Below are 15514 nucleotides of genomic sequence, written 5' to 3'. Positions count from 1 at the left end.
AGTAAGGGCGGAGAAGAAGAAGTGGATGGAAAAAATGGACAAGAATGTTAGAAGAGGACAGTGAAGGGAACAAAAAAGTACTTTACACCATGGTAAGAAATAAGAGGAACGACAGAAGCGAGTGCCTGAGGATCATGGATAATAATGGAAGAGTTGTGGAGGAAATGCATGAGCTCAAAAAGATTTGGAAGGAGTACTTTGAAGATCTGTTGAATGCCGCCAAGCAGGTAACTAACAGCGATGGAGAGCCTAAGGCAGCAGACGATTATAATAGTGGGGAAATTGATGATCTAACTTGGAATGAAGTGGAAGAAGCCATAAAGAGGATGAAAGGGGGCAAGGCACCAGGTTGGGATGAAATAACAGTGGATATGATACGAGCAGCAGGAGAAGTAGGAACCCAGTGGCTATACAGAGTGCTGAGGGTGGTGTGGAAGGAGAACAGAATTCCTGAGGATTGGAAGAAAGGAATTATAGTCCCGATCTCCAAGAAAGGGGATAAAAGGAGATGTGAGAACTACAGAGGAATCACCCTGCTATGCCACTGTGGAAAAATCTATGAAAAGATCCTGGAGAAGAGAATAAGAAGCAGTATTGAAAGTAGACTGCAAGAGGAGCAGTATGGTTTCAGACCGGGAAGATCAACAACGGACCTCATATTTGCGGTAAGGCAACTGCAGGAAAGGCACTATGAATACGGGAAGGACTTAATCATGGCCTTTTTAGATATTGAGAAGGCTTATGACAGTATCTGTAGGGACAAGCTCTGGGATGTGCTGAACGCAAAAGGGATAGATGAAGAGATAACACGAAAAGTCAGAAAAATGTATGAGGGAAGTGAGAGTTGTGTGAAAGTGGGGAGGGAACGTACTGCATGGTTCAAGCTGGAAAATGGGCTGCAACAGGGAAGTGCACTTTCGCCTTTATTGTTTATTACTGTTATGGATGAAATCCTACAGCAAGTATCAGATGCAATTGGAGATCATAAAATGAAAGCAGTGCTTTTTGCCGATGACCTGATGGTATGGGGAAATTGCGAGAAGGAGGTGCAAGAGCAGTTAGATGTATGGGAGGCAACGGCAGCACAATATGGAATGCATTTCTCTGCAAAGAAAAGTGAAATAATTGTCACAACAAGGAAGAAGAATAGGCCAAATGTGGATATAACTTGTGGAGGGGAAAAACTACAAGTGGTAGAGAACTTCAAGTACCTGGGAAGCATGATTGAAAGTAAGGGGGGAAACGCAATGGAAATAAATGAAAGGTGCAGAAAAGCAGGGCAGTTTTACAGATGCATTAGGGGGCTTATTTGGAGCAAGGAGGTGCCACACAAATCCAAGGGAATTATGTACCGAACCTACTTTGTCCCCATATTGGCATACGGAAGTGAGACATGGGTAATGCACAAAAGCGACAAAAGTAGAATACAGGCTAGTGAAATGAAGTTCCAGAGGAGCAGGTTGAGTGTAACAAGACGAGACAGATTGCGAAATGTGTATGTGAGGGAAAGACTAAAGGAGGAACCAGTACAGGACAGGATAGAAAAATCAAGACTGCAGTGGTATGGACACATGAAGAGAATGGATGAGGGAAGAATTCCAAAGAGGATGTTTGATCTGCAACTGGAGGGGAAGAGGCCCAGAGGAAGACCAAGAGATAGATGGGTGAAGGGAGTGAAGGAATGTGTGACGAGAAGAGGAGAGAACTGGACGAAGGTGGAAGAGGGAGAATGGTGGAAAGACAGAACACGATGGAGAGGCTTGTGTTCCCGACAGACCCAGCCAGTGACTGGAAACTGTCCAAGATGATGATGATTGAAAGGGATTAAACATCGAGCTCATCAGTCCCTTTTTCCCTTTAATAATCAAAGCCTAAAGGTTTTGAAAATATAATGTAATTGCATAGGTATCAAAATCTATGCCCCAAGTGGCAGCAGCACAACACACATATAAAATAAGGTTTTACTTATGCAATCTTTCGGAGCCAATAGCTCCTTCTTCTGGCAGAAGGGATGATGGGGAAGGGAGAGGGGTGAATGGAAAGAAACTGGAGAGATTAAGGAAAACGGGTAGAGTTCGGAAAAAATCACCCAGAACCCCAGCTCAGGGGAGACTTGCCAAACGGGATGAAGGGAAGTCCAATGCCTAAAGGTTTCCAAGAGAGGAAGAGGACGGACAGCCAATTTGATATTAACAGCATCATCTGAGGCAGAGAGCCATGTAAAATGCAGAGCAACACCGAGAAAATAAAAGTCCAAAACTAATGACCTGAAATTAGTTAGGAAAAGTGTGTTATTTTGGTGTTCAGGATAGCTGTGATTGCATAATTTAGTAGTAATTGGTGACATTTGATCCATACAGGAAGAAGCATAGCCTCCATCATGAGGGTGTATAAAGGTTCATCAAAAGGAATAAGTCATAAAGTGCATCATGTAGAGGTGAACCGGGTCTAGAAGCAGTTAATATTAAACAAGATGCTGATCCACAAACCAGACACTGAGCAATTCAGTACAAATATAATGTACTGGATGTGGATGAATAGTTGGCAGAGCTGCATAACACATGTGCAGTTGAAAACTGTAACTCACGGGTGAGAGCTTGCGCTATGCTTAAACCACTGGAGTATCCACCTGCCACCTCTGGTTGTCTTAGTAATTTCTTATGTCCATCTGTGAGATGTTGCTGAAGAAAGGGGAATCACCAGTTCTACTCCTTTTAGTATTAAAATAGTTGTGTGCTACACTAAGTTGTTGATGTTCCCTTACACAGTAGCATTGGTTGTAAAGGCAGTGTTGAAAGCATGCCAATCAGATTTCTTGAGGGCCGATCCTTGAGAGTGATCGGTTGGGTAATGGTGCGGGATGGTCATGACAACTGGCGAATGATCACTCTCACTGTGATCATCATATATTCTCCACTGGACTGAGGGGAGGAGGGTGGAGCTACTGGTTGAGAGATTGATGGCTGTATATGTTCCCTGAACTGGTGTGCCACTGTTTAGTAAACATAAATCAAGGTCTGTCAATACTTGTTGCATTACAGTGCCTCAGTTAGGTGATATGTCACCATCTGGCAGTGGGTTGCAGGTGCTGAAATTGCTCAGGAGAAAAGGTGGAGGTAGCTGATGGATCAGGTCAATTATCTCTTTATCCATCGGCTCCTTGCTGGAGGGAGATAGGCATTACAGGGAGTAAAATCCTTAGTTCAAGCTTACTGCTAGACTAAATCTGTGTGCCAGACTGGGACTTGAACCTGGGCCTTTGCCTTTCACAGGTACATGATCTATCAAATGAGCTATCCAAGCACAGATCAGAACACACCCCCACTGCTTCATCCAGCCAGAACCTCTTCTCCTAGCTCCTAACCTTCACATGTGTTCTATTGCATACCTTGCAGGACTAGCACTCTTGAAATAAAATTTATCAGCTGTTTCACAAATAAGTCCAGAATTTTTGTAGGACGATAGATAGGTTTGATATAGGCAATCATTTTAAGTATATGAACTTGTGGTCGCTGATGCATATTTAATATTTACAACAGTAGGTGACCTCAAAAGTCATTGGTCTGCCTGATGGTGTGGTAACAGGTGGTACATATCCATTAGTTTGGATGTCTAGTGTCATTTGGTTTCAATGATACCCACACACTAATGAGGAAACTCTGTAGTAGTTCCTTTTGTCCTCAATCGGTGCTGTGTATCTGAAGTGAGCTGTCATTTGTATACTTCACTTCCAACTCAACATAATTCATAATTAAGTGTTATACCAAAGGTAAGGTAGCGTGTTATGGAACAATGGTATACACTTGCAAATGTAAAAAGATTGTTTACTCTGTGTTATCATGCATAGGACATGGGACATTTCACATGGAATGAACTTGCAGACATGCACTTGGCCTCTGGTGATGCAGGAACTACGGAAGAAGCAAAGCAGTTGCACACAGAATGTTATCCAGACAACTACCAAATCAGAGAACATTTGCTGCTGTGGACTGTCACCTTCATGAAAGGGACACATTACAGGGGGATTTCCATTTCCATGCTCAAGGTTGACCAAGGAGTGTTCACAATCCTGGTTTCGAGGAACAAGTACTGGAAATGTGGCTCCGTAAAAATGTTAAACAACAATCCTTCAGGCAGTGGTACTCCACTACTCTTGCTCTAAACGCTGGTTCTAGCAATGTTTGGAGAACTCTGTGTGATGATCACCGTCATCACTACAAGTTGTGTAAGGTACAGGACATTCTACTCATTGATTTTTCAATTCTGAATGACTTCCCTGTTTGATTTTTGCAGCAAAGAATGCTAACTCCCGACTTCATAAACAATGTTCTGTGGACTGTTGAATTGACTTTCACCCATGAAGGAATGTTCAACAGTCGCAACTCCCCATTAATGGTCTCACAAAAATCCTCAAGGTACAACTGTCCACCATTTTCAAGAACGATTTTCAGTTAATGTTTGGGTTGGAGTTATTCACAACCAAGTATTGAGTATTGGGGCTTTCCATTGTCCCACACTGTCTAACTGGTCATGTTTACTGCATATTTCTTGAACACATACTTCCTGGTCTTCTTGAAGATGTGCCATTTCAAACTAAAAGATGAATGTTTTACCAGCACAATGGGGCAACTCTTCATTTCACAAACTGAGTGAGAAGATTCTTGGATACAAAATACCCTGGATGCTGGATTGGACATAATGTCCTGTTCACTGTTACCCAGTGTCCACCATTCCGTGCTTGGACACTTGATTTGTGCCATCAAACCCGTAGTGTACACTTGAAGTATTTACTGCTGTAATCACAATTTACAGTGATGTTTCCTCTAGGCAAAGCAAATGCACTTAGGCGTTGTCTAGTGCACTAACTATGAATCAGATACCCCATGTTCATATACTTAAAATGTTTGCCTATATCCAACCTATCATCCCAAAAAATTATGTACTTCCTTTTAAGTTTTCTATTCTACCTACCAGTTACAGTATCAAACATTTCACACTCTGATCCATAGAGTGCCAGTGCTGTTTTTCCTGATTCCGTACTGGCAGTTGAGAATATAACTGAACTATCAGTTTAATAAGTCATAGTTGCAGATACTAATATGAATTTTGTACTGAAGAATGGAAGCACTGGTAGAAGCCAACCTCAGGAAAGATCAGTTGGGTTCCGGAGAAATGTAGGAACATGCGTTCCCCATTTTCTACCCCTGCTTCCTTCAAAATTTCAAATGTATTCCTGCCAACATTGTCAAAAGCTTTCTCTAAGTCTACAAATGCTATAAAAGCAGATTTGCCTTGCTTTTAGCTATCTTCTAAAATCATAACTTCAGTACTGTCTCGCATGTTCTCTCTGTAATTGGAATTATTACAGTGTTTTTGAAGTCTTAGGTAGGTAGAAGAATGAGATGGGTGAAACATCCTTTTACATCTTGCACAGCAGGCGGAACAGTTTCATCATTGTTGGCTGTGCACAGAACATCAGCAGTTTTGAGGGAATGTTGTCTTATCCATGGGCCTTGTTTTGACTTGTGCCTTTCAGTGTTCTGTCAAATTCTTCTCGCAGTATCATATCTCCCATCTCATCTCCATCTACTTTCTCTTCCTTTCCTCTAGTTCATTTCTAGTGCATAGCTATTCTGCATATTACTTCTACCTTTCAGTTTTCCCTTATTTGCGAAGTATTGGTTTTCTAACACACAGCTGTTTCTCTTTTCCCCAAAGGCCTGTTCAATCTTCATTGGGTGGTATCTATATTTCCCCTAGTTATACATGCTTCTGTGGACTTTCATTTGTCCTCTAACCATTCCTGCTTACCCATTTTCAACCTTCTGTCCGGTCTCTTCCCTTTCACCTGCTTCATTTGTTCCATTTTTATGTTTTCTCCTTTTATCAATTAAATTCAATACCTCCTGTGATATCTAAAGATCTATACTAGGCCTTGTCTTTTTACCTAATTGATTCTTGGCTGCCTTCACTATTTCAACTCACAAAGCTTCCCATTTGCCTTCCACTGTATTCCTTTCCCCTGTTCCAGTAAATCATTGCCTAATGCTCCCTCTGAAACTCTCAACAACCTCTGATTCTTTCAACTTATCCACATTCCATATCCTTAATTTCCTAACTTTTTGCAGTTTCTTCACTTTTAATCTACAGTTCATAATCAATAAATTATGGTCAGAGTCCAAATCTGCCTCCAAAATCTGTGTTTTACCGTTATATAATCAATATGCAGGCTTTTTTTTCCACATATTCAACTTTACTTCACGATTCTTAAATTGAGTGCTAACAACATTTATATTATGCTCTGTGCAAAATTCTACCAGGTTTCAATCCAGTTCATATTCTCATTATTTTTCCTCCTCTGCTTTTTCCTGCTATCAAACTGCAGCCCCCTTTCACAATTAAATTTTCCTTTTCCTTAAATGTCTGAATAATTCCTTTAATCTCATCCTAATGTTTTCCAATCTCTTCATCATCTGCAGAGCTAAATGGAATACAAACTTGTACTACAGTGGTGAATGTTAGCTTCTTGTCTATCCTGGTTATGAGAATGTGTTCACTACATTGTTCATAGTAGCTCAACCATATTTCTATTTTCTTATTCATTTTTAGACTCCTCTTGCACCACTCCTATTTTCGTTTATATTTATAACCCTATACTCACTTGATCAGAAATCCTGTTCATTCTGCCACCCAACTTCATTAATTCCCATTATATCTAACTCCTACCTACACATTTCCCTTTTTAAGTTTTCTAGTCTACTTACCAGGTTACAGTATCTAACATTTCACACTCTGGTCCATAGAATGCCAGTGTTATTTTTCCTGATAACAACACTGTCACAAGTAATCCTTGGTCAGAGACCCGAATGGGGGATTACTTTACCTGGGAACTATTTTACCTCCTGAATATTTTGCACAATATGATGCCATCATCATTTAACCATACAGGAGATGTACACACCCTGAGGAAAATTTCCTTTGCTTTCTGCCATTTGTAGCACCAGCACAGCAAGGCCCTGTTGGTTGATATTACGAGGTCAAGTCAGTGAGTCATCAAAACTGTTGCCCCCTGCAACAACTGAAAAGGCTGCTGTCCTCTTCAGAAGTCAAATGTTTGTCTGGTTTCTCTGTAGATACCCCTACATTGTGGCTGCACCTACAGTATGTTTATCAGCACCTCACCTCAGCAGCAAGGTCTGTGGTTCATGGATGGGGGTGGGAAGGGTAGGTTTGGGGGGGGGGGGGGGGGGTAATGAAATAATAATTAAATTAAAACAGAAACTCCACCACACAATGAGACCCATTTTACCTCAACCCCATGAGGGTTGTCGACCGATTCCTTAATTTCACGAGCTCCAAACCACTACACAAAATTGTATAATGTTTAAGCCTTTCAGCCAATCAGTATCAGGAGCCGAATGCAGATATTTTCATTCAAAATTTCCAGCTCAACTTTATCGATTCTGTAAATTACTACTACTTAGCAACAACACACTTCAGAAGTTTCTGTAAATCAACATGGAGAAATCATCCGACCTTGAGCCAGCCTCTTAGGACCAGACCACTACCCACCATACTGAAGAAGGCCTCCTGCCCCTAGGAGACAGCCCTGTTAAAGACAATAGCTACAGGAACAGCACACTGGCACAGCCAGGAAAAGATGTTACATACTAAATTCCTTTTTGAAAAATTGTTTCATTTAGTATGACGATACTCTGGGTCTTCCAGTCAATGACTGCATGAATTTAAAACTCACAGATATTAAACAATGGAAACCCAATGTGGTTTCAATTGCCTGAGACTGCAGTCGTGTGTGTGAGTTGAGTACGTGTGTCTATTGTAGGCCAAGGCCAAAGTGTTGAAATCTTTTTGTTGTGCCTATCTGCAACTCAGCATCTCAACTATTTGGTGAGTAGCGAATTTCCTTCTCACAGATACTGAAATAAGTGACTGTAGGATACAAATGTTTACTAAATTGTTCAAAAGATGAAAAGCAATTGGACCAGGTGGGATACCTATATGATTCTAAATACAGTAATTTATGTAAAAGATTTTGCTGCTATTCTAGCATCAGTGTACCATTGGTCACTGAAAGAGCAAAACATTTCAATGACTGTAAAAACTGCATAGGTCATTCCCGTTTTCAAGAAGAGTCATCAAACAGATGCACACACCCAGAGGCTTATACTGCCAACATCAGTCTATTATAGAATTTCAGAATATATTTCTTGCTGGCGTATCATAAACTTTTTAAGAGACCAAATATGTCCTCTGTAGGAATCAATGTGGGTTCCGAAAACAAAGATTGTGTGAAACCTGGTACACTCTGTTAATCCACAGAACCAGAACAGCAGTAGATACCAGCACCCAGGTAGATATGTGCCTTGACTTCCAGGAAGCATTTTCTTGTCTTGTCTTGTCATGATTACACGACTGTCAAACAATCACTGGAAGTAGTATATAAATTTATTATCTGGGAGTACGTGCACAGAGCAATATACAGTGGAACCACCACATAACACAAATTGCAGGAAAGACAAATGCTAGACAGAGATTCATTGGAAGAATTCTCTGGAAGAGCAGGCCACCCCAAAGGAGGTAGCATACAAAACATTCATTCTACTAATACCAAAATATTATTATCAATCTCGGATATGTACCAGATAGGACTGATAGAGGAAATAAAGAAGAGCCAAAGATGAGCAGCATGATTCATGAAAGGTTCATTTAGTAGTCCAAAAATGTCACACAGATACTCAATCAACCCCATTGGCAGACATTACACGAAGACATTGTGCATCACAACAAGTTTTACTGTTGAAATTCCAAGAGCATATCGTCCTACATGACCAAACCAGTATACATTGTTTCCTTTTACAAATATCTCGTGAAAAGACCATGAAGGCCAAATCAGAGAGATTCGAAACTCACATGAAAGCTTACGAACAACTGTCCTTCCCACACACAATGTGCAACTGGGACAGAAAGGGGGGGAAGTGACAGTGGTACACTAAAAATCCTCTGCCACACACCGTAAGATGGATTGCAGAGTACAGAGGTAGAAATATCTACAGCCAAATCTACATCAATAATCTGCAAACCACCATGAAGTGTGCAGCAGGGGGTACATCTCATCATTAGTTATTAGCATTTCTTCCCATACCATTCACATATCGAGTGTGGAAAGAATGATTGTTTGAATACCTCCGTGTGTGCTGTAATTATTCCAATCTTATCCTCACAATCCCTATGTGAGTGATACATAGGGCATTGTAGTTTATTCCTAGGGTCATCATCTAAGGCCAGTTCTTGACACTTTGTTAGCAGACTTTCTCAGATAGTTTTCTTCAAGAGTCTGCCAGTTCAGTTTCTTCAGTACCTTTGTGACACTTTCCCATGGATCAAACAAACCTGTGACCATTTATGCTATCCTTTTCTGTGTTCATTGTAATATAATTAATAAAAAAAAATTATAAATCAATAAATATATACAGGGTGTAAATTTTAAATTGACAAATCAGAATAACTTGAAAAGTAAGCTTCACACAAAAAAATGTGCAGAATCCAAAGTTGATTATTTTTGAAGGGGACATCTGCTGGTGCTGAAATTAGCCCGCCACCCCAGCCCCCTGGGGGTGGGGCGGGAGGCAACATTAAAATTTCAAATGGGAATCCCCATTTTTTATTGCAGAATCAGATTGTACATAAAAAAAACTAAGTACCTTTTGTCTTAAACATTTGTTTTGATTGTTAGTAGTTGGCGCTGTAATTCAAGAATACGTAATTCAAGAATAGAATAATAGCTAGGGAGTGGGTTAGTCTTTTCCTCAGTTATTCTTTTACTTTGTTTACTCTGTGAATTAATTAGTTCACTCGTTAGTAAGTAGGATGTTTGGTTAGTTAGTTAGCTAGTCAGATGCTTTGTTTGGTAATTAAAAGTTGTGTGGCCTCATGACCACGAAACAAACAAAACTTTCTGACTACGTGGAAAAAATTAATATTAGAGTTAACATTTGTAAAACTCTAATTCCTCTCTCTCAAACCCCACCCTAAGGGGAGAGAGGGAGAGTTTTAGTTTTAGCGAATCAAAATTTATGAAGTAAATAAGTACGTTTTATCTATCCGTAACCATTTTCCACGCAAAAATGAGAACATGGATTTTCTTGAATTACAACGCCAACTACCAGGGGGCTGGGGTGGCAGGCTAATTTTAGCACCAGCAGATGTCCCCCTCGAAAATAATCAACTTTGGATTCTACACACTTTTTCATGTGAAGCTTATTTTTTGAGTTATTCTGGTTTGTCAACTTAAAATTTACACCCTGTATAATTGTGTTGTTGAAAAGTATGTTCGTGCTTTTCTTAAATTCTTCTTGAATATAGGACTTCGCTCGTTGTTGAAGTTGCAGGCAGCAGAGGACTCCCGGGATACCGGTGCTTGTCGTAATCACAAAAATAATCCACTTTCTTCGTTTTTCTCTTCCCTTTATCTCAATAAATAAAAATGCTTCATATGTTCTTTAACCTTGTATTATTCACTCATACAATAGAATAGATCACTATCACAGTACGTTGTCCTGCTACATACTCGAAAGTCTGACTCTATTTCTCGTAAAACAAAAAAACAACTGTACAAAAAATTGAATGATAAAAATGTTTTATTTTGTCTGCACCTTACCGCACATTCATAATTAATGCCTTTGCTAATGCATCTGTTCAATCGGTGTTTCATTCTTGCTTTGCTCTTAAATAAATATTAAGTTAGCGGCATCCTGGGGGGGGGGGAGTCTTTCATCATGTACTTGTACAACATTTAATATCCCATGTTAGTCCAATTTGGTATGGGCCCCACACACTTGAGCAATATTCTAGAAACAGTTGCACAAGTGATATATGAGCAATGTATGATGCAATAAAAGAAATTATTTGGATAGTTAAGTTTAACTGTGGTGAGGGACTGATATTTGATAGTACAAAAAATAAGAGTAAGGGAAAACTAGCAGAAAACAGACTGGGTGAAACAAATGAAAGAGGAAGCTGCATGGTAGAATTTTGCACAGTTCACAATTTAATCATTGCTATAGCTCAGTCGAAGAAACGTGAAACTGTTTTCTACGCATGAAGGCGACCTAGAGACAGCTAATGTTCCACAGAGATTATAAAATGCTGAGACAGAGATTTCAAAACCATATTTTAAATGAAAAACAGGACAGATAAAGACTCTGAAGATAATTTATTGATTATGAACTGGAGATTGAAACAGAAGAAACTGCAAGAATCTAAAAAATTAAGGAGATGGGACCTGAATAAGTCAACAGAACCAAAGGTTGCTAAGAGTTTCAGAAGAACATTAAGCAACTATTGAGCAAAAGAGAGGAAAGGAATATAACAGAAGATAAAAAGGTAGCGAGATGGCCAGCAGACGATTAACAAGGCAAAAAGACAAGGACCATTAGAAATCCTTGGACATCTCATGAGATATGGAATTTAATGGGCTAAAAGAGAAAATACAGTAACACAGCACGTGAAGAAGGCAAAATGGAATACAGAAACCTAAAAAATGAAACTGACAAAGTGTAAAATGACAAAGTAGGAATGGCTACATGAGATATGCAAAGCTGTAGAAGCATCAATGATTATAAAAAACCTTAACATTTGTAGAAAAGTGAAGCACCAATATCAATATTAATAATCAGACAGTAAATTAGTACGTAATACAAAGGGGAAGGCCACAAGGCGGAATGACTACATAAAAGGGCAACACAAAGGAAACAAGACTTAAAGATAATATTATGGAAAGGGAAAAGGACGTTGATGAAGACGAGCTGGAAGATGCGATACTGCTAGAAGAAATTGATAGATCATTGAAAGACCCAAGAGGAAACATGGTCCTGGAGTATACTACATTTCCATAGAATTATTGAGGTCCTCAAAAGAGCCAGTCACGACAACACTGTTCCACCTGGTATGCAAGATATACAAAATAGCCTCGGACTTCAAGAAGAATTTAGTAACTCCAGTCTCAAAGAATGCAGTTACTGACAGGTGTGAAAATTATCATCAGGTTAATAAGTCACAGTTACAAAATATTTACATGAATTATTAACAGGACCACGAAAAAACTGGTCGACCTTGGGGAATATTGGTTTCTATTTCAGAGAAATGTAAAAACATGCAAGACAATACTGGTGATACCTTAAAAGATTGGTTAAAGTAAGATAAACATAAATTTATAGAACCTGTAGATTTAGTATAAGCTTTTGATAAAAACCACCTGAAATAAACAGGCACTGTTAACATAGGCGTTGAGTGCCCATAAGCTCCAAACACACAGACTGAAATACGCTCTTTGAAACTCTAGGGATATCGGGATGAAAACAAAGTGAGTGAAGATTACCTACAACTTGAAAAGAAACCAGAGTGTAGTTATAGGAGTTGAAGTACTTATAAAGGAGGCATTACTTGTGGAGGGAGTGAGCCAGAGTTGACATCCACCATAGTGTTGTTCAATTTGTGTGTTGAGCAAGCAGTAAAGGAAACAAAGAGATAATGTGAAAGGGAATTTAAGTTCAGAGAGAAGAAATAAAACTTTGTGAAGTTTGCTGATGACTTCGTACTTCTATCAGAGAAGGGAAGGGTCTTATAACATTAGCTGAAAGGAATAGACAGCATTTTGATAAAAGATTTTAAGATTAACACAAAAAAATAAAGCAAAGGTAACTGGATTAAATCACATGATGCTCAAGGAATCAGATTAGGAAATGAGACAGTAAATGTGGTTGATGAGGTCTGCTATTTAGACAGCAATATAACTGCTGATGGCTGACATAGAGAGGATATAAAATGTAGACTCACAGTAGGAAGAATAGTATTTTTTAAGAAAAAGATAAATTTGTTAAAACTGAATATAAATTTACATGTTAGAAAGTCTTTTATGGCAGTATTTATTTGAAATGCAGTCTCTTATGGCAGAGAAATGTGACCACTAAACAGTTCAAACTAGAAGACAATAAAAGCTTTGAAACTTGGAGCTACAGAATAATGGTGAAGATTATATGAATAGATCGAGTAACTAATGAGGTGGTGGAAAACTGAAATGGGGGAAAACAAAAATTCATGGGACTACTTAACTAAAAGAAGGTATCGGTTGATAAGACATATCATGAGATATCAACTTAGTAATGGAAAGGAGTGTGGAAGGTAAAAATTGAGGTAGACTAGCACTGAGTACAGATACGTAAGTTCAAATGGCTGTAGGTCGCAGTGTTTTTTGCAGAGATTAAGAGGCTTTCTCAGGTCAGACTTGGGTGGAGAACTATACCAAACTATTCTTCAGACTAAAGACGTAAGGGCAGTGGACCCGTATCCAATGAACTTCAACATCTACATTAACCTACCCAATCAGTCAACCACTTTTAAAGCAGAAATTTCAGTGTAGGTTTCCAGCCATATGACTACTAGCACAGCTGAATGCTGTTAGGCTAACCACATACAAAACATTTTAATAAAGTATCTACCAGGTTGCTCTAAATGGCAACTAGAATACAGTAAACTTGATAGTCATGGATGGGGATGGGTATGGCTCTGGTGTACCTGGGTGCTTGTCAATGCCATCAATCCTACATAAACTCTATATGCTCTTCTGGAGCCAGCATCAGCTGTTACAGTGTGACACTGCACGTATTTCAGAGAGCATTCACATCAAATCACCTAAAAATGACATGTGACTTGTTCGTCATGTGATTTCTTTCATCACAACTATCAGTTATAAATAGTAAAAGATTACAAGCAAAGTATGAAAATGTTATTCTTGTCATTAAACAACACCAAAATACTTATGAAAAATTGTCTCTCTTTACACACAGAAGACTTTGCAACAAATCTCTGAATTGCCAGAGGAAATTAGACAACTTCATAATGGAACTCTTTTAGTAGAAACTGTCTCTTCCTGATAAGGAGACCACAGTTCATATAACAGAAATGCAGCTACCAATCACAGAATAATGATCTACATTCCATCATCCAGAAAACACGTATCTAAAAAGATACAAACAGATATTCCATTTCCTACCTTTTTTGGTTTCTTGTCCTTTTTTTGCCGTTGTTGTTCCTCCTTCTCTCTTTTCATTTGTAGCTCTAGTTCTCTTTGCAGCAGCTGACGTCTTTTCTCCAAAGCTTTTTCATCTGCATATTCCAGGTCTGTCTGATCCCACTTCTCCCAGTTCAAATCTGGACTTCGTGTCTTTTTCACAACAACTGTGGAGTGGAGACGTTTATTAACATCCTCTTTCGTTGGTGGTTTTGAGCTATGGATCTGAAAATAAACCAAATTATGGCAATGCTGGGAATTGATAACTACTTATAAAAGTACAGAAAAATTAAATGCAACAAATTAATGTATTAATTATACATTACCTGCTTCGGTTTATTATCTCCATCTTTTATTGCAGCTCGCTGTTTTGACGGACTGATTAGAGTGTGTGTATTGGCATACCTGTTCAAAACGAATAGCCTGTGTGAGGATACTAAGTAACACATTTGAAGCAATTGCTTATACATTTGAATCAGAATAACAAAGTGACTGACAACTGAGCATGGAATAAGATGCTAAGGTTGATACATTGTTACCAGTACATAAAATACAGTCATAGCTGCAAGAGCTAGTAAGTTTCCTGCTGGGTTCATTCACACACTCTGTTAATGAGTACTGATGAGTTAGCTTTGCAATGTTATTATAGCCACATCACTTTTCTGCACACTGTAATTGCTAGCTTCAGTAATTATGTTGTGTAAATTAAACATGCATACACAAAAACAATGAAAACAAACTGTAACAATTATGTCACCAGCAGCCACAGACATCACTGACAATGGACTGTGACAACCAACATCTGACATAGTAAAAAAATGTGACAGCTCTGAATATTAAAAAGGCACAACCAAACACATTCTCTTGTAGGGTGTTGCTGTGATAATTCTCCTGCAAACAATTTAATGTCATCACATTGTTATTCTGATTATGAAATGATTACTATACAATTAAACAGCTACAGCTACTGCCATGGCAATAGTAATTGGTATTAAAAGATTATAACTAACAAAAAGTGCATGTTTAAGGGGGGAAAGGGGAGATGTGAAAGATACCTGTACATCCTTCCAGCAAAAATAAAAAAGAAGGATACAATGAGCAGTAAATTCAGTTAAGTGTGTTTAGCTGATCTACTACATAGACAATCATCATACAATAAAAACAATAATCCACATTTAATACATGTACAGCACTCAGTAAAATGATATAAAAACCACTGTATGTCATATCGTCTACTTGAATTATGTCTGCAAACTTCTACTCAACTATTCCACTGCACACATTGTCACATTTTAAACTACGATTAGTAACTTAGAAGTCTTGGTACAGTCACCAAGTCAAACCTTAGTACAGATAAAACAGATATAAAATATGAGATGCTTATAACAGTACCCGAGCTAACACTTCGAAATATATGTCATGGAA

General features: G+C 38.7%; 1 protein-coding gene across 1 annotated transcript in view; it reads right to left on the bottom strand.

Moving 5' to 3' along the window:
• The window catches only part of LOC124775764 (zinc finger CCCH domain-containing protein 13-like), a 265138-nt gene that overhangs the window by 202367 nt on the left and 47257 nt on the right, over positions 1-15514 (bottom strand). Inside the window, 2 exon segments of the mRNA XM_047250596.1 lie at positions 14072-14314; positions 14416-14494. Coding sequence (XP_047106552.1) covers positions 14072-14314; positions 14416-14494 — 322 coding nt within the window.

Source organism: Schistocerca piceifrons, chromosome 2 (genome assembly GCF_021461385.2).
Source record: "Schistocerca piceifrons isolate TAMUIC-IGC-003096 chromosome 2, iqSchPice1.1, whole genome shotgun sequence".
NCBI classification, from domain to species: Eukaryota; Metazoa; Arthropoda; class Insecta; order Orthoptera; family Acrididae; genus Schistocerca; species Schistocerca piceifrons.
This window is presented reverse-complemented; position numbering and strand designations above follow the sequence as displayed.